Source organism: Hippocampus bargibanti, linkage group LG11, assembly GCF_051943395.1.
Source record: "Hippocampus bargibanti isolate YZ-2025 linkage group LG11, ASM5194339v1, whole genome shotgun sequence".
Taxonomy (NCBI): domain Eukaryota; kingdom Metazoa; phylum Chordata; class Actinopteri; order Syngnathiformes; family Syngnathidae; genus Hippocampus; species Hippocampus bargibanti.
In genome coordinates this window covers 11,970,768-11,993,015 of record NC_142744.1, presented here as the reverse complement: position 1 = coordinate 11,993,015, position 22,248 = coordinate 11,970,768, and the positions used below count along the sequence as shown (strand labels likewise).

The window sequence follows — 22,248 nt, the reverse complement described above, 5'->3', positions numbered from 1 at the left end:
CTGTTGAGAAAATGGCCGCCCACCAGCTCTCAGGATGTCGTAAAATAATAACACAAAACCTTACTTTTACGCAAAGTAATAAAGTAGTCGTCTCTCCTTGGCCTTATTTTGTTCGGCAAGTATTTACCGAAACGATTACGAAAAAATGACGGAACTCGTTTTCCCACTTTCTTTTATACCATGTCTATCACTTTGAAGTGTTTTTTTAAGATCGTTTCGTGAAATCTGTTTCAAATCAATATTGTAGATCATACTTGGTTATTTGAGCTCACCCTGAACTCACTGAACATGAAGACTTTACCAAAATGTAAACGTTGGAATTATTGAGACGTGACGGTATATTCAAAGGGGACATTTGCGACATCTAACGCTTGCATTGTGCTAAAATCCGACCCGACAACCAGTCTTGTAAAACTACAGTTCGAACTTTTTATGGGAAAATCTTCACCGCTTAAAAGCACCTAGACCACCACAAAAGTATTTACATGTAAGAAAGAGGTGGCAAATGTACTCTGATTTTTATACTACTCATATAATACTATACTAGAATTGTAAACAAACATTTAATGATGTAAAACTAAACCTCTTACCTGCAAGTGCACACAACTGACGATGAAATGTAGTAAATAGGAAGACAAAATAAATAATCACTGGCTATCAAAATCACTGGAAATAATCACTAAATCCGAACACAAAATATTTTCTTTTGGTAAACCACAAACTGAAAACCAATGTGGTGTTCACGGCGATGGGTTGAACTTAATATGCCTGTTCATAAGTGAGGTAGTTAAAAATCAAGATGATTGTTCATTTTCTTTCTTTTCCCATTATTTTTTACTTTTTAATACAGAGATAATGAGTGTACGGTTTACAACAAACAAACATTTATCGTCTTATTAGCTTGTGCCACTGGTTACTTTTGCACCAAACAACATTCATATTGTTCATGTCCTCGGCAGATTCACAAACGGCGCAGATGTGCTTAGGGTGAGTTCACAATGCATTCTTGTACTGTGTATGAATCAGAACATAGGAGACAAGTGACATAATATACCACACGGAGATGCATGGATATTGTTGGTCTTGGTTTGTTATTGCAAAGTGACGCTCTTTCTGAAAGAAGTCTCTTGCTTGAGCCTCTTGGTCATTGGTCAGATTTGAATACCATACATGAGGTAGACGTTACCTTTCAGTGGCGAGCGGAAAGCGGAACCAGATTTGACCTACAACATTGAAACACGCTTAGTTAGTCAACAACTCTTGTCACGGCAATTACGGACGACAGATTTACTCCAATAATTGGATTTGTGGGACATATGGTAAGTCTGTTTTCGCAAGAAGACCAAACCCACAGACTCACAACTTTCACATACAAACATGACTGACTATCAAATTGACAGACGACATAAACTGCAGGAAGGAAGCGACATTCGGACATTCAAAGAGAGTCAAGCTCATTCATCTCCCGCTTCATTGGGAGTGCCCTTTTCCAGCTGCAAAGGAGATTTTGCAGACTCGTTCGTTTCCTGGCTGGCAGAAGCGGCGTCATCGGTTGACCCGGGACTTGCGTTGAGGAAAGCTTGGTACTGGTTCCAGAACCCCGCAGCACTTGTGGAGGCCGGAATGGTCAAGGAACCTGTTGATGTCGACAATTGAGCTTTGTCGACACACGATCGACTGCTGCGGGCTAAAGGGCGCGTTGCTTTGGTTACGACACCGTGGTGCTTCATATGCCCCTGTGCAAACCAAAATAAAAGAACATCAGCCCCATGGGTGTCTCAGCACCCTTACATGTTGATTGAATCATTTGCTATACCGCGTTGATGCTCCAAAATGATTTCCTACCTTTAATCCACTGCGACTGGCATATGCTTTTCCACATTCGGCACAGCAGTAGGTCTTCTTCTCTGGACGAGCTATAGGAGACGGGAGAGTTGGAGCAAGGCTAAGAGGAACGGAAACCTCTGCTACTTCATTTGGGGTGGATCCGATCGTCTTACTCCCACCTTCGATTGGGTTGTCATATAAGTCTAAATCAAAATTCTGACCTGCCTCCCTTGCCCTATTTGCATCACTTCCTTGACTACCGTTTGCACTTTCTGAGGCTGACATCATTTTGAGGTGCTCCTCGGGCATTTTTGCTGGTGTGGGTGTTGGTGGCATACAAAACTGATTTCTGTCTTCTTCCCAAGGTTTAGGTGAGTGGATGCCGCAGGGGACCGTGTCTGGATCCTGGGCTGGAGTGTCCAGAGCGATGGGAATGTCTTGGTTCTGCGTTGAAGAAGGAATTGTACTTGGGCAGCTATAAGCAAAGGGGGCACGGTTTGTAGGTGCGCTTTGGAGATCCTGTGGATTTGATCTGATGATAATATCTGCGTCACAAAATGAGGATGTTGCGGCGCAGTCCACAGCCATGACATCGTGTGATGCAGCGGTTTGAGGAACGGTTGAAACTGATTTGGAGAAGGGGTCCCTGGTGGCTTGCTCAATCTGCTCGTCTTTGTCAACCAGGGAAAATTCATCAAATTCGATTCGCTGGGTGATTGGCGGTTGGGCACTTGCAGAGAGGAAAGGAGGATCATCCGTGGTTGCTGGTGGAGTTTGTGTTGTCGTATTCATGAAGGGGTCCGGGATAAGATCAGCGGGGGGTTTGGGGTCTGGGCTTGAGGACCGCGATTTGGTACCAGTTGCAGTATATGATACAAGTTTGCTGTCAGAAATAGGACATGGGTGAGTTTCTAGATTTTGAAATTGCAAATTTGGGGATAGGCTCGTTGAGTTGGCCGGTTGAGCTGTCTTCCCAGAGTCATTCTTTGGTTCGCCCATGTTGGATTCCGGTTGCGGCAAAGATTCGGCATTGGATTGAGCGCTCATCTCGCACGTAGAATCGTCAGTGCCTACCGGAGGCAATTGGCCACCGAGATGCATACGGATGTGGTGTTGCAGGACAAGGGCATTGGTGAATTTCCTTTGGCAAAGTGGGCAAGAATTGTGGACACGAGCGTTGGGGGGCCGAGCGTGATGGGTTGCCAAATGTGAGCGCAGACTACCTTTGGTTGAAAAGGATCTTCCACAAGACTTGCACGGGAAAGGACGTTCTCCAAGGTGCGTGGCTTGGTGGAGGCGCAGTGCCCTTGGGCAGCTTAGAACCCGAAGACACACGCCACATTGATTGCTTGCCAAGTTGTTGGTCGCACCTGAGATGCTCAGTGCCGGAAGCAGACCTCCCGCGATGGCATTTGCGTTGGTGACACCCATGCCAAGGTCGGTGACCATCTGACGGGTGAAGTTTGAAACGGATGTGGACACCGGGGTAGAGGAAGGAGGAGCTGCCATGATATAGGTGGTAGAAGTGGTGCTATTTGTGCCATTACTATTGGTCAAATTTACAAGAGATGCCATGGTATTGCTCGACTGTGCTTCCATCGTGGAGGCGGAAGAAGTCCACGGAGATGTTGACTGAGGTGTCTTTTCCAGCTTCTCCACCAGCCTCTGTAACTTGGAAGTTTCAGGTGTTGGAGTCGAGACAGTGGACGTGGGTTTATGAAAGGGAGCAAAAGGGAAAGTGATGTGGGGATAGTTAGAAGGAGCAGGTTGCTGGGAGCCCGAATTCAAGGGTAATGGGTTGCAGAGCAAACCCAAAGCTGGGTGCAGCGTGGAATGTGGGACGCTTGAGGTAGAGCTGGAGGAACCGGATGGGAAAAGAAGTTTAGGCAGGTGGGCCAGCTGGGAGTAATCGGCGGTGGAGAGCATGGGGGCTTGAGGTGGGGTATTTTCATCAGCGCTATTTGAGTGCTTTGAACCCTTGGGCAAGCCCGCATTGGCAGACGGCAAAGATGACGTCGGATTTGAAAGTAAGGAGGTGGCGAGTGAAGATGAGGGGGCTGAAGGGATGGAGGGAGATGAGTAAGACGAGCCAGAGGCAATGGAGACTGCAGCTGCGACAGCTGCCGCCCTGTTAAGTTGAAGCAAGGAATGCGAAATCAAGGCGAGATCCACACTCGGAGGCAGGGGTAGCGTGCAAGGGGTGGACCCCCCCGGTGACCCTAATGGGAACCCGGTATTGGCACCGCTGACCTCCATGTCATTGCCACATACGTCATCCTCAGGCCTGCTTTTTGGCTTCTTCTCTGATATCTTGGAAGCACTATTTCCGCGAGCAACGCTACTCATCTGACTCACATCGGTGGAGCCGGTAGGCCGCAAAGCCACACCAAACAAAGATGGCGGAAGGAGTGAAAGCGAGAGCTCAGGGTTTTGCTCACGGTGGCGTAAGAAATGCACTTTGAGGTTTCCCCTGGTGGTGAAGCGACTGAGGCACACGGGACACTGATAGGGCCTCTCCCCAGTATGCGAACGCAGATGTATCTGCAGGGCAGAGTCCCCGCTAAAAACCTTCCCGCAAAAACGGCAAGCGTGCTGAAGCCGACTCATACTGGTAGCGGAAGAGGTTGATGAAGGGTTAGCGGCTCCCGAGAGAGATTGCAAAGCATATTGGGCATTTGAGGACACAGATGAGAGGGACACATTTAGGTAGGACTTGCCACAGTGCTCAGTCTGTGAGATATCGTTTGGGGATTTCTCATTGAAATAAGGGTTGGGTAGAGCCAAGGATAAAGCAAGGGGATAAGCGGAAGAAGTCATGGTAGCGGTTGAAGATGCCGATTGGTCTGAAGATTGCGTGCTCACTCTCAGGTAACTATCAACGCCCGTACTTTCCATCTGGGGCTTGCACGTTTGCAGGATTTGAGACAAGGCATTATTTGATTTGGAAGATTTGTTGGCCACCTGAGAGGGAAGTAAGCTCGAAAAACATGCCAGGATAGGCGTGACGGTTGTGGAAGGCTGGGCAGCGGTGGTTTGGATCTCCGGACTGACGGGCCTTTTATCTTCCAGACACAGTTGAGGTAGGGATGGGAGAAGATGTTGAGATGGAGTGTCTATAGAATAAGATGCCCCACCCAGACGAAGTACCTGTCTGCAGATCTCCTCTGTTATTTGCATTTGGTTAATCTGCCTCTGCTGGAGAACCCGCAGCTCCTCCAATATCAGCGCCAGACTCAACTGCGCGCGTGTAGGGGCAGCTGAGGCGGACGCGACTCCCGGACTCGGTGTGGGGGTAACAGGACTTGGGGGACCTTCGGGTACACGGCTAGGGCTGCCGGGTTGTGGAGGGCACATGGATGCAGAAGATGATGTGGGGGAGGACGTGGTAGTGGCTGACAAGCCCAATTTGGGAGAGGCCATGGGTACGCCCCCTGACGGATTCTAAGAGCCCACTTGCAAAAGATTTAGGTTTACAAGCTAAAAGTCCAGGGGCAGGTGGGGTGGGTGTAGATTTGAAGAAGACGTGTCTAAGTATGCAGAGTCAAGCCTGTAGGAGGACTGGAGGCATTTGAGGGCCTGGCAGACGGAGGGGTTTGAGGAGATGAATATTCAGATTCCTGTGCATCCAGACAGTCGATCTGGGAGGCCTTCTTGAGAGGGGAGTTGGAATGTAAACCACCTGCTTGGGTGCCTTGAGAGAAGAAAAGATGACAAGCACGAGGGAGGATCTGGGTGGAATGGATATGACTTCACTGCCAAAGAGACACCTGACAAAAGTAAAACAAGATGTCAGCGTTTGCAGTTTACAGTACGAGAAAACACAGTCACGTAAACAGGCTTACACACACATCTCTCTTTGCTTTATGGCTTTTAAATTGAAAGGGGTCGTTGGTGTCATGTTCCGGTTTGCGACCAACGGGTGGCAATGTCGGGCCCTGCCTGCAGCTGCACAGGTGTTGGACGTTTTAATCAGTGGCAGTTAAAAGGACTCCTGGTACGAATTTTGAAAGGCGCTTTATCAATGAAATGTATTATTATTATTATTCAGTGTTTCACCATGTCAGATTTGTTTTGTCTTGTCCTGGTTTAATCATGTTTTTGCTACTTCGAACCTTTCTATTCTGATGACTGTTGTTTGAGATTTTGTTCCTGCTGACTTTATTAAATACAATTTGTCAAATACACCCTGTTCCTCCCTCCTGTCTGCATTTTTAGGGTCCACCAACACTCACCACCCTGCAAATCGTGACCAGTTGGGCTATATCAGCTGCTATGTTACGTCAAATATTTTGTTCCACTACCCTCCAGACTTTAGTCGTATTCTCAATATACTGTACTGTAGTATAAGAATGAACAGACCCCCCAACCCACCCGCAAACCAACATCACGACAGACAAACGACTGACCGCATCAACGGTCCCAAGTCTGCTGTAGATATAAAAAGGACTTTGCATGCAAGGGGAGCACTTGTGTTGCAGCACGCAAATTTTCTACACGCACTTCTTCGTGGGCATGCTTGTGCTTCATTGGCCTGTGATTTCAGGGGGACATGGGGGGTGGGGATCAAATAAAAGAGCTTTGATAGGGATCCAGTTGGAACACCACCATAACCTGAAATTTGCGTTTGAGCCTAAAGAAAGACAAGAGTGTGCACGCGCACGCACACGCGCACGCACACACACACAACGTTGTTCATTTTCTACTTGGCATTCAAATGGTGAGCCGAGATTCATTAGCCCTCTCTCGAGTAAATTCTCAGCGTGGATGACGCAGACAAAATAAATAAGTCAAAATGTGTATTTAAAATAGATGCACATAAATCGATAAACCCAGCCTGGAATTTCAGTGCGGTTTTAGTTTGACCTAAGAGAACCCCTTGCTCCGGTGGGCGCGAATAAAATGCTTGTTGATGGGAGTGCAATTGTAACAAAGGTCTTTGAGACGCCAATCGAATCGATTCGCTCAATCATTTAGCAAGGGACAACCTGGTAAACAAGGCGTCTGAAACGAGGTGGAATTTGCAACAATGGCGTTGAGGGAGCACAGCTGAATGAGCATCGCCTACCTCCTCATCCAGCACATGATGCCGGCGAGTATAGACACAATGCCCCCTTTCACCCTTACGCCGACATGTTTAACACGTGGACAGGGGTGCACCGACGGAAGAAAGAAAACACGCATGACGAGGAGTGAAGTTATTCATAAAGAAGGTCATGATTAACGCGGCTTTTACATGTTTTTTATCCTGACTGATAACGCCGCTGAGCTCGTCTATCCAACACGAGCTGGCTGATCGCGCTGAGCAACCTAGGATTTAAGCAATGTACTGTATAAACCGTCGCGCAATTTGCCCCAAAAGACACTACGAGTCCGTCCACGATGCCTGCGAGATCCCGTCGTGCCATTAAACACCATCTCACCGACCCGACGACTACACGGCATCGAGCGTGCGATGGAGAGGGTCGTAACCACGCACGCAAATATGTATGGCAGCGAAATGCGCGCTCCCGATACTGTACGAGCACCTGTTGCACGCCGCGCGCGCCCCCACATCATAACAAGTTATGATTCATAAAGTATGATGACCGGTGGGGGAAAAAGTCCCGGATGTGCATCCCAATTCCGCCATGTAAGCCACGGAAGACGACACATCATCTTGTACGCGATGCAAAAAAAATAACTTACCGTATTTGAAATGATGATTTTTGGTCGCGGAATAATAAAAAAGGAGACGAGACTCCGGAGCTTGGATGATAGACGCCTCCTCTCAGGCGGGACACTGACGCACTATTTCTTTATTCACCGCCGGGGATGCGCAGTAGGAGAGCCGCATTCTCCCCTCAATTATTTATCGTGTATCTCCCTCGCTAATCTCTATTCTTTATTTACTGACAAATACACCTTTTTTTTTCCGGTGGTGACACATGGGCGGTGCGAATGGAGTCGATAAGGGGGGGGAGGTCCTTGTTTTGTCTTTGTATGTCTCGCAGCCTGTCTGCGTTCTCTGCGGTGTCTGTCTGTCCGTTATAATTAATGCCCCTTGCCGCCAGACGGTCCTCTGGGAAACTGACCACGGTTACCTCCTTGTTGGCTGTCAGAATGCGCGCGCACCCGTCAAAAAATATGACGTGCATATGGAATAGGTCTGTTATAAAAGATTCGGACTGGATGACATTCCAAATCGTTGCGGAAATGTATTTGAAAGTATAATAGAGTACTAATGGGACGTACGATACAATATTTCTTCTTGGAATTGTTACCCGTTTAAAAATGTTAAGAGTCACGAATTTCTTAAGCGTTTGTGAACTCAGTCGGGCGAAAGTGAGGTTTAAAAAACGTCTCTTCTCCCTAAAATGCCGCGAGATGTCGCGGACGAAAGCAAGGTAGAGAAACGTCTCTTCGACCTAAAATGCCACTAGATGTCGCTCAAAAACAAATTAATTCAGTTTCACGAGAACTACGTCCATACAACTGTGCAAGTGGGGTTTATTGGGTGGAAAGACATTTAAGCCAACCCTTACCCAGTTAACTTACATTACTTATATTTCACCTTCTCCACACTTTTCAATGCATAGTTACAACAGTTCAGTGTTTCGATTTTGGGGGAATAACTTGCTGTTAGTTCCTTGGCTACATCTTGAAGTATCACCAGAGCTCTGTATACTTTGCATGACTGTACAAACAAACATTACACTTTGTGAACCATTTATAGGCATCCTCCCATCTCCCTCTCACGTGACTGCACCTAACCCAGTCCAGTGGTTAAACCAGACAGTAAAAGAGGTCGCGGTGAATCCTTCAGGATTAGCCACGGGGTCAGTACAATTGGCACCTCGAGCAGATCGATGGGGACAGGCTGCAAACACCAACAGGTGAGAACCTCTCCGTATCATTTCATGCCCTTTTTTTCTCCCCTTACTTAGACGTTTTATAAACTGTCGTCGGTATAATATTGTGACTGTGTTTGCGGTTGGGCATGCAACAGCTGACAGGAAATCAGGTCTACAAGCTGTAAAGGATGATCCCCTGATCCCTTCATTGCCGCTTAAGACTCTGCCGGTGTCTGCGTTTCAACCCTTGCTTGATAGAATGCAACCCTTTTTTCTGATAATTTACCGATTTTTGTGTTTCAGTGCCAGTGACGTGCAGTCAGGGGAGGCAGGTGAGGCTGTGACTCACCTGTCATCATGGAAATATCAAATGACAAAATAAATTAAACAGTTATATTTATTTAGTGATTTGCACTTTAACGTTCTTTTCCATTTAACTTCACCATTTTCAAAATCGCTGAATTTTCACATTTACCGTTCAAATACTAAGTGGAGACGAGCGGTGAGGCAGCAGCCGGCTGAGCCTCACCATGGATTGCGCTATCACTATGCTAACTGTGCTAGCTTGCTCTGCAGTGAGACCGCATTGCTGCATATCGCTATTAAAGTGTTCAAAAGCTTTTAGTGTATGAACTAAATTTCTACAGTTTAGCTGGCGTATATAATGTACAGTCACTGTACATTATAAACACTGTACTACAGTGTTTATTTTATTTGATTTTTATCTAAACTGTGTGCATAGGTGAGGCACAAAGTTCCCCTGCCTCATGACAGGGGGCGTTGGTGATTATAGATTCTTCTTGCGACTCCTCGGCTGCAGAATAATAGAATTAGTGACGGCAAGCTACAGTAAATAGTTAGCAAGTTAAGTGCAACCATTCAGTCATTTTTTTTTTTCGTGTTGCTTGGCCTTATTTTCAGAAGGGTGGATTACATATCTAAATTGAAATAATTTTCTAAACTGGACTTTCAAACGAAGCAGGAGATAATAATTAAAGGAAGACCAACACCGGACTGTATAGCTCACAAACGGTGAGGAATGAATGTAAATCTTCTGGACAACTTCTCAGCTTTTTGGCCAAGAAGGATCTCATTGAAACTATTCCTGAAGCGACAAAGTTGCTCCAGTTCGTGCTCACTGTTCCAGCTACTACAGCATCAGTGGAGCGGTCATTCGCAGCACAAAAGACTGAAAACATACAGTCGGAACAGGATTGATCAAGGACGACTTTCTTCACTGGCAGTGATCTCCATTGAGACAGAGAGACTTGGACTTCATTTATAAGTAAAGGTAACACGATAATAATGTTTTTTTTCTGTGCTACAGTTTGTATACAGTATATAAAGAATGCTGACATGACATTTTAAACAAAACACGTTAACTGTTGCCAATCAAATGGTGAATAAGCTACTCTGTGGAGTTCATATGTTTGTAAATCCGACTGTGATGACGTCAGTGCCTCACCAGCCATGAACCTCACCGCACGTCACTGTTCAGTGCATAGTTTGAGTGAAATATTTTACTTGGTAGTTATAGCACTTTGTTGAAATGATTATCGGAGTTTTCATTTGCAGCAAAAAGCCATCTTAACTATCATGGCCATGTGACCTCACCCTTGGTGATAAGTCATAACATATATATTTTTTTGTTTTTACTTTGACATTAAAAACACAATATGGGCGTTTTCCACCCCTTATTTTGTCATCAAGTGTACAAAAACAGAGAGAAAAAGTCAATCATGGCTAAAATCTTGATTGGAACCGCAGACATCTTGTATTAATAAATTAATAAATAGATTAAAAAAATAAAGAGATAGATAAATGGATGAATAAAGAGATGAACAAATAGATAAATACATTGACAAATAAGTAAATAAATAAAGAGCTAAATAAAAAAAACAAATAAATACATATTTTTTTTAATCTCGAAAAAATACATATTTAAGTAAGGTTGCCATTATAAGTGTTTTGATATTAGCTAATTCTTTAGTGGCTAAATTATTTTTTTTTTTCATTACCCTGTTCGGAACATTAGCAAATATTATGTTGGCCACCTGTTGTTCCAAACGTAACGACAATTTAAGTCTCCTTCTATATCACCACTATTATTATTGATTTTTTTTTACCGTGTTGTCAGTTCACTTTAGTAACTCCACAACCGTCGCCTCACAATGGCGTCCCCGATGGAAGAGTTGACCTGCTCTGTCTGCAAAGCTAACTTCAGCCAATGCCACCCGCTTCCCTGCGGTCACTGCTTCTGTCCTACCTGCGTCCGCGAGGCCTGGACTTCCAATGGTGAGGGCAAGGGTCATTTCATCTGCCCTCAATGCGTGGAGGAGCACGGTGAAGTGCTGTGCGACTGCTGCTCCCCGGAGGCAGACGAAGGCCTGGTACATTTGGCTGTCAAAACGTGCCTGCGCTGCGAAGTGTCCCTTTGTGCGGAACACCTCCGGCACCACCTGGAAAGACCGGCGTTCAGCACCCATTTGTTGGTGAATCCTCTGGGCCAGCTGTGTCGGCGAAAGTGCCCTGTGCACACGGAGCTGTTGCGCTACTACTGCGCCGACGAGAGGGTTTACGTGTGCTGCGACTGTCTGCTGGAGGGAAGCCACGTCCAGCATAACATCAAGAGCCTAAAACAAGTGGAAGATGATCTAAAGGTTCGTTTTGTTAGCAATGCCCAAGGCTTCAGAAATAATGTCGCTCAAAGACATGTGTTTTCATAGGCGATTCTCCAGACGCTGCTCGGAAAGTCAGAGGAGAAAGTCAAGAATGGGGAGCAAATCCTGCAAGAATATGCCAACGTTGATTCTACCGTTGCGGTGAGTTGAGTCCTCATAACATGGCAGCACCCGATGCTTTTACCCAATTTGGAATGCACCGTTGACAAAAAAAAGACCATTTCAGATCACACCTAAAGCCACCCCAACTCAGCTGGGCTTTGCACTGTGACTCACAAAAAGATATGACCACAAATTTGTCTGCGATTAAAAAATATCGAGACAGTCAATACACTGAAAAGAAGCTAATTCAGGCTACTCAGGGTCTTAACAAACTCAGCATGAGGATTTTTTCCAAGAAATATGCATTGACACCCATAAAAGTATATTGAGTGCGTGAGACTGGAATTGATGACATATCTGCCGTCTTAGGTCCAGCAAAATATGAGATTTTTTTGGGGGGGCCGCCATATTCATCTCCTAATTCTCCTATCCTTGTGAATGCATAGTCAAGCATTCACAACGATGTCACGACACTGTTTACAAAACATTTCGTGTCGTGGCATTTGTTATGTTCTGGGGACCTACTGCTTACTGGTTTCAAGTTAAATGATGCCGTAGCGCTGCGAGAAGGTCACCACACATTTTGAGCCAAGTCAGATTGCACTTTTGTCATCCTCAATTCCTTTTATAAAATTCAGGACCTCATTTTAACTAGGACTGTCTAATGGAGGAAAATAGCCAAGTGGAGCGCCTGGGCTCAGAACTGCAGCTCCAAGTAGAGAAACTGGTGGTGGGTCTCACGGAGCTCGCCAAGACAGACAGACAGCACATCATTGAACGTGTGCACCATGACTGTTCCAAAGTGAGAGAGGACGTGAGCCAGACGATGAGCATCCAACATTATTTGACCGCACTGCTCGCGGAAACCGACCCCTTCCTGCTCATCTGGGTAAGATCGAGATCGGAATCGATTGGGGCTGATGTTGAACCGTGATGCAGTTTTCACAACGGGGGAAGTTTGTTTTTCAATGAATAAAATTAAGCAATTAGACTGCCACAAGAGGTTTTGCTAATGCTTATCTATCTATCTATCTATCTATCTATCTATCTATCTATCTATCTATCTATCTATCTATCTATCTATCTATCTATCTATCTATCTATCTATCTATCTATCTATCTATCTATCTATCTAAACTAAATGACTCGCTAGCTAGCTAGAAGACTAGCTATCTTTCTAGCTAGCTAGCTGTCATCTAGCTTGCTGTCATCTTGCGAGCTAGCTGTCAACTAGCTAGCGAGCTAGCTAGATATTTTTTTCCTGAGTCACGTGAAGAATGCACGGTGCTACAAACATCTATTTGTTGGGCTTATGCTACTTGCAAAGTAAAATATTTTCTCAGATAATAATAATACATTTCATTTATAAGCACCTTTCAAAACTCTCAAGGACACTTTACTGTCACAGGATATTTTTTCTGCGGGTGAGCAGCGACAGCCACACGCGCCAGCATTCACTCATAGCTCCCTAATGCTGTTATTTGTATCGAAATGTCAAGCTCGGCCGTGGCTCTAATGGCAGTGTTGCTTTGATTGTGTCTTCCACTTTCCGCAGGCTTTTCAGTCTGATGACACAAAGTAAGTCAATGGCACCAAAGAGTCGCAGATCTTTTCTTTTTTTTCTCTGTACTTGAGATTAGAGAAAAAAAATTGCAATGATACAGATGCTATGTTTGAATCATGATCTAACACTCAGCAATTCACCCCTCCATGTTTTTGCCTTGTAGGTTACTCGAAGATCTCAGCAGTCCTCTTTTCACACCAGAACCCGTCAGCTTGGACAGGAAGCACATTTTGGAGGAGATGGAGGGCAAATATCGGGAGTTTATCACCGCTACCCTCCGCTGCCTCAGTGAGCTCAAGAGGGAGCTTTGTGAGTAAACACACTGCAATATTCTTTTTAGGTGTCAAAAACCATATCCAAGTATCACATCGATGAGGTGCAGAAAGCGATAAGGCTGTAAGAGTTTTCGACGAGCCAAACGTGTTGCACAGTTTTGGAATGGGGTCGGAAAACAATACACGCCCACAAAGAAAAAAAATAAACCATCAATTGATTGGATGGCTCGTTTGTTTTTGGTATAAGATGCACAGTCAACAAAGGTAAACCACTTTTTTTTCTCTCCTGACCACAGTGACAAGTCACCTGACTCTGGACACCAACACCTCTCATCCTCTCCTGAGCATCTCCGATGACCTGCGATCGGTCACCAGGGTCAAAACACGTCTGCCCTGTGCGGTTCACCCGGAACGTTTCGACCACTGGCCGCAGGTCCTCACACTTCAGAGTTTCTCAGCTGGGACTCACTACTGGGAGCTGGAAGCTGAAGGATTCTGGGATATCGCCGTTTGCTACGGGAGTATTGGAAGGAAGGGGAAGGAAGGAAATGCCTTTGGTAACAACGAGGTATGTGCGTTTTTCTTTTTGGGGGGAGGTCTGATGTGGAGGAATCAGAGTAACGCTATTGCGTTTTTTTTTTTTTTTTTTTTTTTTTTCGGAGGGGGGGGGGACTTTTTTAATTCATTGAAGGTGCGCCTTATAGTCCGGTGCGCCTTTCACACCAGAAAATATACCTGTATATGAATCCATCCAATAATCAATTAATTAATTACATTAACAAATAAATACATACATTGTACTTTGCAATGCCATTTTTTTGTTCAACCAAATGTGGATGAAAAGGTTTCTTCGGCTGTCATCTGTATGCAAAGCATGTCAGCACAACTTTAGTGGAACGAAACGTCTGACACATTCAAAGAGGTGCAGATGACGGTTGAAGAAACCTTTTCATCTATGGACCACTCTTATACGACTGAGAGCCTACACAGATGTATTAACCAAATGTGTTTTTTTTTACTCTAGTTTTCCTGGAGTTTGACCCGGCAACATGACATGAAACTGGCTGCTTGGCACAATGGCAAGAAAATACGCCTGCCATACAAAATGACCGGCAAACGAGTTGCAGTCGCCGTGGACTACAGTGCGGGCACCGTCACCTTCTCCGACGTGGGACCGTCCAACAACCTCACTCACGTCCACACTTTCTGCACTACTTTCACTCAGCCGCTGTGCTTGGGATTCGGACTTTATAAATCGGAGCTGAACAGCCATATTTCAATTGTCAAAGTCTGATGTGAGCGGCCAGGTGGCTCAGTGGTTACTTCGTCGACCTCACATTGCAAAGGTACGGTTCAATTCCAGCTCCGGCCTCCCTGTGCAGAGTTTGCATGTTCTCCCTAGGCCCGCGTAAGTTTTCTCCGGGTTCTCCGATATCCTCCCACATTCCAAAAACATGCATGGCATGCTGATTGAAGATGCCAAATTGTCCTGAGGTACGAGTGTGAGAGCGGATGGTTGTTCATGTCTGTGTGCTCTCCGATTGACGAGTGACCAGTTCAGGGTATCCGAAGATGGCTGGGATAGGCTCCCTCCCCCGCGAACTCTTGTGAGGACCGGCAGATCGGAAAATGGATGGGTGGAACTCTGATATGAGATGCAAGATAGGTACAGTGCCATGTTACCCTGCTGACTGTGGGAAATAGTGCAGACGTTGGTGTGAACCATGCTTGAGATTCAGTCACATGTTGCCGTCATTAACTCATTCAATGCCAGACGGGCAAAAATGTGTCTAATCCAGTGCCAGGGTTTTTGTCACTGTCACTTGAATTCCAGGAGCCACAGAATATTGAGTTTTAGGACTACATAAACATTCAATACGGCGTTAGAAACCTTATACTGTCTTCTTTCATCAGAACAAATAGTTAATTCCTATATTGTATGGGTCTGGAGTTATATGAGCTTGAAATGAGAATGACTGTCTGAAATACAATGCAATACATACATATTGGTTTATATGGCACTTTAACAACAGCTGAACCTGGAACAAAGCGCTAACATGGAAAAAAGGGAAATGATGCCCCCTTGTGGGGGAGAAACATTTCCAGAGGGCACGGCCAGCGCTTTATTGGCACCCAAGCATGAAAAAACAAAACTTGAGCAAATTTGGGAATGGCGCTCTACGTCATAAATTCGGGAATGGCAATTAATGAGTTAAACATTTTATTTCATAAAGATTAGATTTGTGATTAATGATTGCTGGAATGAAAGTATTGTATGACTGACTGTCAATAAAGTAAACCAAAGAAGAAAAACACATTTGCCAGTATTTTGGATGCTTACTGAGCCAAAGTCTCCCAAGATTCGCCAAGGTCTTGCACAGCATCACGTAGTAGTGTCGTTTTGGCTTCTGTGATACGGCCGAAAAAACATTTGAAGTTGAGATAACTGTAACATTCGCATTCAGAGCTATTTTCTTTTCTCTGGAAACAGGCTTATTAAACTCAACTCCATGACATCATTATGTTTACTCTGCCCCTTCAAGTTTGTTCCCTTGAAATGGCTTCGATGCTCAATGACTTTGATATTTTTGAAATTGCACCGTGGTCGTGGGTGGACGTAGCATCTATATAGAATGAGAGAGGCGGGGTAAAGTGGGGATGGCAGAGCGAGGTAGAGAAAGAGAGGAAGAACGAAAAAGTGAGAGATGATCACATATCTCTCTTGGCTCAAATCTGGCTGGCATACGGAATTATGTGAGAAACGAGGAGGAAGACAATATAAATATATATATATGTAACGGAGTTGTGCGCTTAGATTATTAAATTATGAAGGAAGTGACGCAACGGCACACAGTGTGGCACTATGTCCCGCCCATAGTTTCCAGAACAATCTCGAGGAGATTCAGGTTAATCACAAGACGAAACCCATGCGACTTCACCCATCCCTTCTGCCATACTGTGTTGCAGAAATAAAAGAAATAAAAAGACACATCCACGCGTCTCGTCTTCATTAATACAGCAGCATCGTGGAGATGAAGACAGTCACTGTTGTGACACCCGTCACATTGGTGCCGTGACCCGGATTCACAAGTGACTCTCCACTTCGGACCGGGACCGCGATGCTGCACAATGAAGACGCTGTGCAGTCCCATCACTCGGTGGACGGTGTGTCGACCCCCGTTTTGGAAATACATGTAGAGTGTTAATTGTCTGACCTGCTGTTTTGCAATTAGTGTGTTTTTTTTTCATGTACGTGTTTTCGTGTGTTAAGTCTAAGAATGAGCTCCTTACATTTAACCAGTAGCACACCTTTGAATGAGTGTGTTGCTAGAGGTAGAGGCTTCCCAACTGTGTAACAGTTGTATAGTGCAATCCAGAGTGGTGTAGGTTGTACAGAGGGGAATGGGCAGGTTCAAGCTGAGGCCACTTATGTTAGTGGGGACAGAGTTCCTTCCCAGACCCAGTGCAGTGCATCTACGACGAGCGCACAGACAACTGATACACCAGCAACAGATCCCTTTCTCCAGTCTGTCACAGTTATGTAGTGCTATGCAGGGTGATGTAGTTTGTACAGAGGGGAATGGGCAGGTGCGAGCTGAGGCCACTTATGTTAGTGGGGACAGAGTTCCTTCCCAGACCCAGTACAGTGCATCTCCGACGAGCACACAGACCCTGACACACCGGCGACAGATCCCTCACTCCAGTCACCTGACGTAGTTGGTCAGATGAGTGACATAATTAGACAGCTTCCTTGTACATCCTTGCCCGATAACCTTGTCTATTTTGCCTGTTGGTCTTTCTGTTGTCTTCCGTGTGTATGTTGCCTCACTTCTGCATAATTTAAGGGGGGTGTATGTAACGGAGTTGTGCGCTTAGATTATTAAATTATGAAGGAAGTGACGCAACGGCACACAGTGTGGCACTATGTCCCGCCCATAGTTTCCAGAACAATCTCGAGGAGATTCAGGTTAATCACAAGACGAAACCCATGCGACTTCACCCATCCCTTCTGCCATACTGTGTTGCAGAAATAAAAGAAATAAAAAGACACATCCACGCGTCTCGTCTTCATTAATACAGCAGCATCGTGGAGATGAAGACAGTCACTGTTGTGACACCCGTCACATATATATACCCGTGATTTCTCAGAGCTTGGAGTGTAGCATTCAAGATCCTGTAACTGATACAGGTATCAGCCATTTTCTTCTTTTTTTGGACCGTTAATTGCTCCGCTAATCTGTTGCTAATATGTCGTATATGTTTTAATTACAAAAGGCAGACTGTTTCTTTGAACATGACAGCGTATTTGTAGAAATACTCCTTACGGTCAACTCGTTTAAGCTCGGAGATAAATTCGCAACGCGTGCTCTCCGTTTAGCTTTGCGGCGCGAAAAAAAGTGCGCGCGTGAGACCGTTGCGCGCACCATGTGAGGAAACGCACGTTGAGCAAACGGTGGAAAGGAGCAACGTGTACGTACAAGACAGATGGTCACTCAGCGGAGTTGTTCCTCCCCCCCTCCCCCCCACATCACTTCACTCTTGCATCCTTCTCTGCTAACGTTTTATCAAATATATGCATCTTTCAAAACCATCCTGAACTCGTCTTGTCAAATTCTTCCCATCCCCAGATACTTTTCTGCTGCCTTGTCAGTTTTTTTTTCTTGCTGAGGGAGTCATTTGAAGGGCCCAGAGGTCAAGTTGTCATCCTGCTAACGCCTTTTGACACGGCAGAGGGGGGCAATTGGAGACTTTGGATTGACACACAAGAAACTCGAATCGCAATGAGGAATGGACAACTCTGAACAGTGACGGGAAATCCATTTTTTTTTTACCCTTGTAGGAAAATCAACAATTATTGGCTAAGCATCCAAGAATCAAGTCATGCGTACTTGTGGTCTTACACTACTGCTGGCTCTGCCGCTGTTGTGGGGGCCGTCAGGAGCCAAAGGGCAGAATGATACGGAGCCCATCATCCTGGAAGGAAAATGCTTGGTGGTCTGTGACTCGACACCTTCATCGGAACCCGCCGGCAATGCCCTGGGCATGTCTGTCCGCTCGGGCAGCGGCCGAGTCGCTTTCTCCGCAAGCCGCCAGACCAACCACGAGCCTACAGACATGAGCAATCGCACAATGATCATCTATTTTGATAATGTAAGTCTGCATGCAAAATTTACAAGGTTGGATTTTTTTTTTTTTTTTTTTTTTTTGGGGGGGGGGGGGGGGGGGGGGTGAAAATAAAGCAACAATTTGATGGTTAGTGTTAACTTTAATTCATGTTCAATGTCTGTAACAGCCGGCTTTAAAGCACATTTGGGAGACTTCCTACATTGTATTGAGCATGGTAACTAAAATGTGGCCCCCGGCAAAAATTTGTTTGACATACCAGATAAATTATCCCACATTATTAAATAATTCCCTATTTTTTATTCAGAAATATTGTGAATATTTCACAATTATTTGAATGATTTCACCCAATTGGATTGGATTGGATAGGCCTTTATTAGTCTCGCAGTGGAGAAATTCACATTTCACAGCAGCAAAGTTATGAAAGAAATGAAAGTAGAAAAGGAAAACACAGGAGCTGCTGGAAAGGCAGCCACTCTCGCGGCGCCGAAAAAGGGTCATTGTAATTTTGAACACAATCTAGAGCATCTATTAGAACTTGGAGTAATTTATAACATTAAAAATGTGGGGATTACTCCATTGTGAGGCAAATAAATATTTTCTTATCGTATTTTGAATAGTGCTGAATTTGTATGTCCGTTCCAAGTATGTAACTGTTTTACTGCGCGCACACCCCCACCCCTTCATGTCGCTGTTTAATCATTCCAAGCAAACTATTTTCTCAAATGATGAAAAAAAAATCATGTGAATTGGATAAGCCTTTATTAGTCTCGTAGTGTAGTCATTTACATTTCACAAGAGCAAAGTGATGAAAGTAAGAGGACAGGAAGAAGTAGAAAAACAAAATGCAGGACCTGCTGTAAAGGCAGCCACTCTCACAGTGCCATCTTGAAGTCAAAACAAACAAATAAATAAATAAATAAATAACATGACACAACCCAAAAGACACATTCATTCAATCTTAAGCACTTTCTGCACCCTCTTTGTTGTATAAAGCAGTTCTAGATGAAAGAAGAGAGGATCAAAGCCTCCTTTTCACCAGTGGCTCAGGGACGTCATGGTGAAATGTGCACGTCTGCTACAAACTAAATGCTGACAGCAAACACGAAGCTGTAGCATCCATTAACAAAAAGAGTGTCTCACAGCTCCTGTCGCACGTAAATCCGCTTCAATTCCAAGCCACGACAGTTCCACATACGCATCGATGGTCTGCACTGATGCTCTTTTCTTCTCATCGCGGGCTCTTCAAGCCATCCAGCTGCAGACTGTCCAACAGCATCGATTTTTCCGCTGAACAAAGCGGCGCTGTGAAAATGTTGGCCATTACAGGCGCAAAAAAAGCACAATCGCCCTAGAGCTGTCCAGCGATGACAGTCAAATGGCACTGACCTTCCTCCCAAATCAAAAACAGTGCTGGCATTCTCATGCTGCCTGAAATTGAGTTTCTCACCGAATTTTTGTTTGATTTGGGAAAGCATTTCCACCAGGTGTTTTTTCTGTGACATCTTATCCTACTATCTTATGCTACCTCCATGCTTTCATGCTGTCAAATGCAGATCTTAGTGAACGTGGGCAGCCATTTTGATCAGGAGAGCAGCGTCTTCCTGGCACCGAGAAGAGGCGTTTACAGCTTCAACTTCCATGTGGTGAAAGCCTACAACAGACAGACAATTCAAGTAAGTCACTGGGCCGCGCTAGTCAGTGTGCTCCATAAATCGTACCGTGATCTATGTTCCAGGTCAGTTTGATGGTAAATGGCTGGCCGATGATTTCAGCCTTTGCCGGGGACCAAGATGTGACCAGGGAAGCAGCCACCAATGCTGGTTTGGTAATCATGGAGAAAGGGGACAAGGCCTATCTCCGACTCGAGAGGGGGAACCTGATGGGAGGCTGGAAATACTCCACCTTCTCTGGGTTCCTGGTCTTCCCCTTGTGAGTGAGCGGGAAGCTGAATTGTTGTGATAGTGATGGAAGAAATGTTGTTGGAGTTAATAAGTTAATAAGCCAAAACTATTCCTTACTGGAGAGGAAAGGAAATGGGCGTGTCACAATTAGTAAGCTAAATTTGTTTTGCTCGTGTGTCAAACTACTCATTTTATTTGTATGACTGACATTGCAGTTGTGAACAGTAAAATTATAAAGTCACCCTGTGGTTGTTAGCTTCTTTGCAATTGTGATTTTTTTTTCTCGCTGGCTAGTTCTTAAATGTTTAAACAAGTCCTGTCATGACTTTCTCATATCGCTAAACCTATTTATGCCTGCATCTGACGTTTATCCGCACAGAATTTTCGAACTCATTAAAATATTCAATGTTAAATTGGTTTAGTGGGTCCTTTTTTTAATCTGCCACATATTTTGTCAAACAATTATCAAATTTGATCTTTGTGTCGATATATTTGTTTGAAAGAAATCAGAGCTGATATGTTGCCTCCCTCTCACTGTGCTGTAGCCATTGCCACAGCAGCTGTTTGTAAATATAGCTCCCACCAGCAGAGCCGGGCGTTGGCGTGGACCTTGCAGTGCGGCATGGGGCAGAGTAAGCACGGTGAAACGCAAATATCCTCCTTGCGCTGCCGCAGACAGATGGAGCCATTGGCGAGCAACAAGGTTTGTCTCTGCGGGGCATCCACGCATAAAGAATGGTGCACTGCCACTTGTAGTTACGTATTTGTTCTTGCTTGGTTTATCATCCCACTCGTTGCATCCCGTTTCACTAGAGGACTTTTTAGTTATTGTTACTCATTGTTTCTTGTGTCTGAATTTGCGTTACTCTATGTGACCTGATAAAGAGTTGATTTATCATTGTTTTAGTTAACGGGACATGGTTGGGTGAGACGTTTTTTAACGTAGATTCCCTGATAAAACAATAAGGACAAATAATTGGAATAAACACATCACGGAACTTGAATTATATTTTTTCTCACAAAGTACTTATTTACTCTTGCTCCGGTAATATTTGGGGGGCTACTTTTCATTTAAATCTGAGTCACGTTATTCTTTACCAGTAGCTCCTTGCGTATAATGTACAGTATATGTGCAGTACTGTATACTTCTTTTCCTTTCGGCTTTTCCCTTCAAGGGGTCGCCACAGCGAATCAGTGTCCGCCATCTTCAGAGGTGTGATTCACATGTTTGTTTTTACGTCGGATGCCCTTCCTGACACAACCCTCCGTATTTATCCGGGCTTGGGACCGGCACAAGAAGACTTTGGCTTGTGTCCCCTTGTGGCTACAGAACAAGAAACTTTATGAACTTAATAAAGATGAAGATGTTCAGTAAAAGGCTCCCAAACACAAAATGGTCATCGGCACAGCAGCATTCAAACAAAGCAAAAACCATACTCACCATTTGACGGCAATGCTCTGAAACCTCGTCCAGAAAGTCATTGTCTGCATTACGTCGCTAGAAGGCGCTGATTCCTCAATCATGCAGGGTGCGATGCCACAGTACACTACGTCTATTATTTCGCTGACTGGTACGCGGATAAACGAAAGGTAAAAGTTAGTTCGTATTAAGAGTCCATCAACGTTACTATCTCTGATATGTGTTACATTTCAACAACAAAAATACAGCGCGAAATCAATAAATCTTCATTGAATGATCAAAGTAAGCATATATAAAACATGCTGCAAAACATGCTGCGTGTTATTAAAATGTGCCTTCGTTATTAATCCATATTTATTTATACCATCGATATTTCTAAAACACGATGCGTTTAAATTGATCTCGTCTCTATCGTAGCGGCTTCTCACATTAGGATCGAGGACAGTCGTACGGCATGACCGACGATCACTCAGTCAAATGAGCTCAGCTAGGCCGCATTTATTGTTCCGCAACCTAACTCG

General features: G+C 44.8%; 3 protein-coding genes and 1 long non-coding RNA gene across 15 annotated transcripts in view; 2 read left to right on the top strand and 2 right to left on the bottom strand.

Annotated features, from left to right (window-relative positions):
- Nucleotides 1-15,890, top strand: part of trim110 (tripartite motif containing 110) — a 34,663-nt gene extending 18,773 nt beyond the window's left edge. The window contains exons 4-14 of one of the 9 annotated variants that reach the window (XM_089008995.1): nucleotides 8,540-8,699; nucleotides 8,813-8,886; nucleotides 8,961-8,989; nucleotides 9,805-9,948; nucleotides 10,795-11,317; nucleotides 11,384-11,479; nucleotides 12,096-12,329; nucleotides 12,996-13,018; nucleotides 13,168-13,313; nucleotides 13,576-13,847; nucleotides 14,304-15,889. In XM_089008995.1, coding sequence (XP_088865121.1) covers nucleotides 10,829-11,317; nucleotides 11,384-11,479; nucleotides 12,096-12,329; nucleotides 12,996-13,018; nucleotides 13,168-13,313; nucleotides 13,576-13,847; nucleotides 14,304-14,573 — 1,530 coding nt within the window. In that variant the 5' untranslated portion in view covers nucleotides 8,540-8,699; nucleotides 8,813-8,886; nucleotides 8,961-8,989; nucleotides 9,805-9,948; nucleotides 10,795-10,828 and the 3' untranslated portion in view covers nucleotides 14,574-15,889. Of the gene's footprint in view, nucleotides 1-7,438; nucleotides 7,486-8,539; nucleotides 9,949-10,794; nucleotides 11,318-11,383; nucleotides 11,480-12,095; nucleotides 12,330-12,995; nucleotides 13,019-13,167; nucleotides 13,314-13,575; nucleotides 13,848-14,303 lie in introns of those variants that run through there. The other 8 variants (XM_089008991.1, XM_089008994.1, XM_089008992.1 and 5 more) reach the window with 8 other exon arrangements.
- sall2 (spalt-like transcription factor 2) lies at nucleotides 128-7,947 on the bottom strand. Of its 2 annotated transcripts, XM_089008986.1 has the most exons (3): nucleotides 7,513-7,947; nucleotides 1,846-5,594; nucleotides 128-1,736 (listed from the first exon to the last, which is right to left on the bottom strand). In XM_089008986.1, the coding sequence occupies exons 2-3, from the start codon at nucleotides 5,245-5,247 to the stop codon at nucleotides 1,455-1,457; spliced, it is 3,684 nt and encodes a 1,227-aa protein (XP_088865112.1). In that variant the 5' UTR covers nucleotides 5,248-5,594; nucleotides 7,513-7,947; the 3' UTR covers nucleotides 128-1,454. The 2 variants fall into 2 exon arrangements, with proteins under 2 accessions (XP_088865112.1, XP_088865113.1); XM_089008987.1 differs by lacking the exon at nucleotides 7,513-7,947 and having other exon boundaries at nucleotides 1,846-5,985.
- Nucleotides 15,891-16,005: 115 nt separating the features above from the next.
- Nucleotides 16,006-20,339, top strand: cbln12 (cerebellin 12). 3 transcript variants are annotated; one of them, XM_089009000.1, is made up of 5 exons: nucleotides 16,006-16,060; nucleotides 17,406-17,468; nucleotides 18,120-18,430; nucleotides 19,960-20,079; nucleotides 20,142-20,339. In XM_089009000.1, exons 3-5 carry the CDS (start codon nucleotides 18,161-18,163, stop codon nucleotides 20,337-20,339), a joined length of 588 nt encoding a protein of 195 aa, XP_088865126.1. In that variant the 5' UTR covers nucleotides 16,006-16,060; nucleotides 17,406-17,468; nucleotides 18,120-18,160. The 3 variants fall into 3 exon arrangements, with proteins under 3 accessions (XP_088865126.1, XP_088865127.1, XP_088865125.1); XM_089009001.1 differs by lacking the exon at nucleotides 16,006-16,060 and having other exon boundaries at nucleotides 17,426-17,468; nucleotides 17,908-18,430; XM_089008999.1 differs by lacking the exons at nucleotides 16,006-16,060; nucleotides 17,406-17,468 and having other exon boundaries at nucleotides 17,820-18,430.
- On the bottom strand, nucleotides 19,122-22,238 carry LOC148891626 (uncharacterized). The gene is made up of 4 exons (XR_016116517.1): nucleotides 22,156-22,238; nucleotides 21,749-21,875; nucleotides 20,125-20,351; nucleotides 19,122-20,057 (listed from the first exon to the last, which is right to left on the bottom strand). It is a non-coding gene; the product is annotated as an uncharacterized LOC148891626 (long non-coding RNA).
- Between the last annotated feature and the right edge of the window lie 10 nt (nucleotides 22,239-22,248).

What these genes read in the sequence shown, in the direction of transcription:
- sall2 (XM_089008986.1), bottom strand. Translation starts at nt 5,247, where the DNA reads ATGGCCTCTCCCAAATTGGGCTTGTCAGCCACTACCACGTCCTCCCCC. An exon ending in CCAGTCGCAGTGGATTAAAG is followed by an intron (nt 1,737 to 1,845) that starts GTAGGAAATCAT and finishes TGGTTTGCACAG; the next exon opens with GGGCATATGAAGCACCACGG.
- cbln12 (XM_089009000.1), top strand. Translation starts at nt 18,161, where the DNA reads ATGCGTACTTGTGGTCTTACACTACTGCTGGCTCTGCCGCTGTTGTGG. An exon ending in TGATCATCTATTTTGATAAT is followed by an intron (nt 18,431 to 19,959) that starts GTAAGTCTGCAT and finishes TGTCAAATGCAG; the next exon opens with ATCTTAGTGAACGTGGGCAG. An exon ending in ACAACAGACAGACAATTCAA is followed by an intron (nt 20,080 to 20,141) that starts GTAAGTCACTGG and finishes TCTATGTTCCAG; the next exon opens with GTCAGTTTGATGGTAAATGG.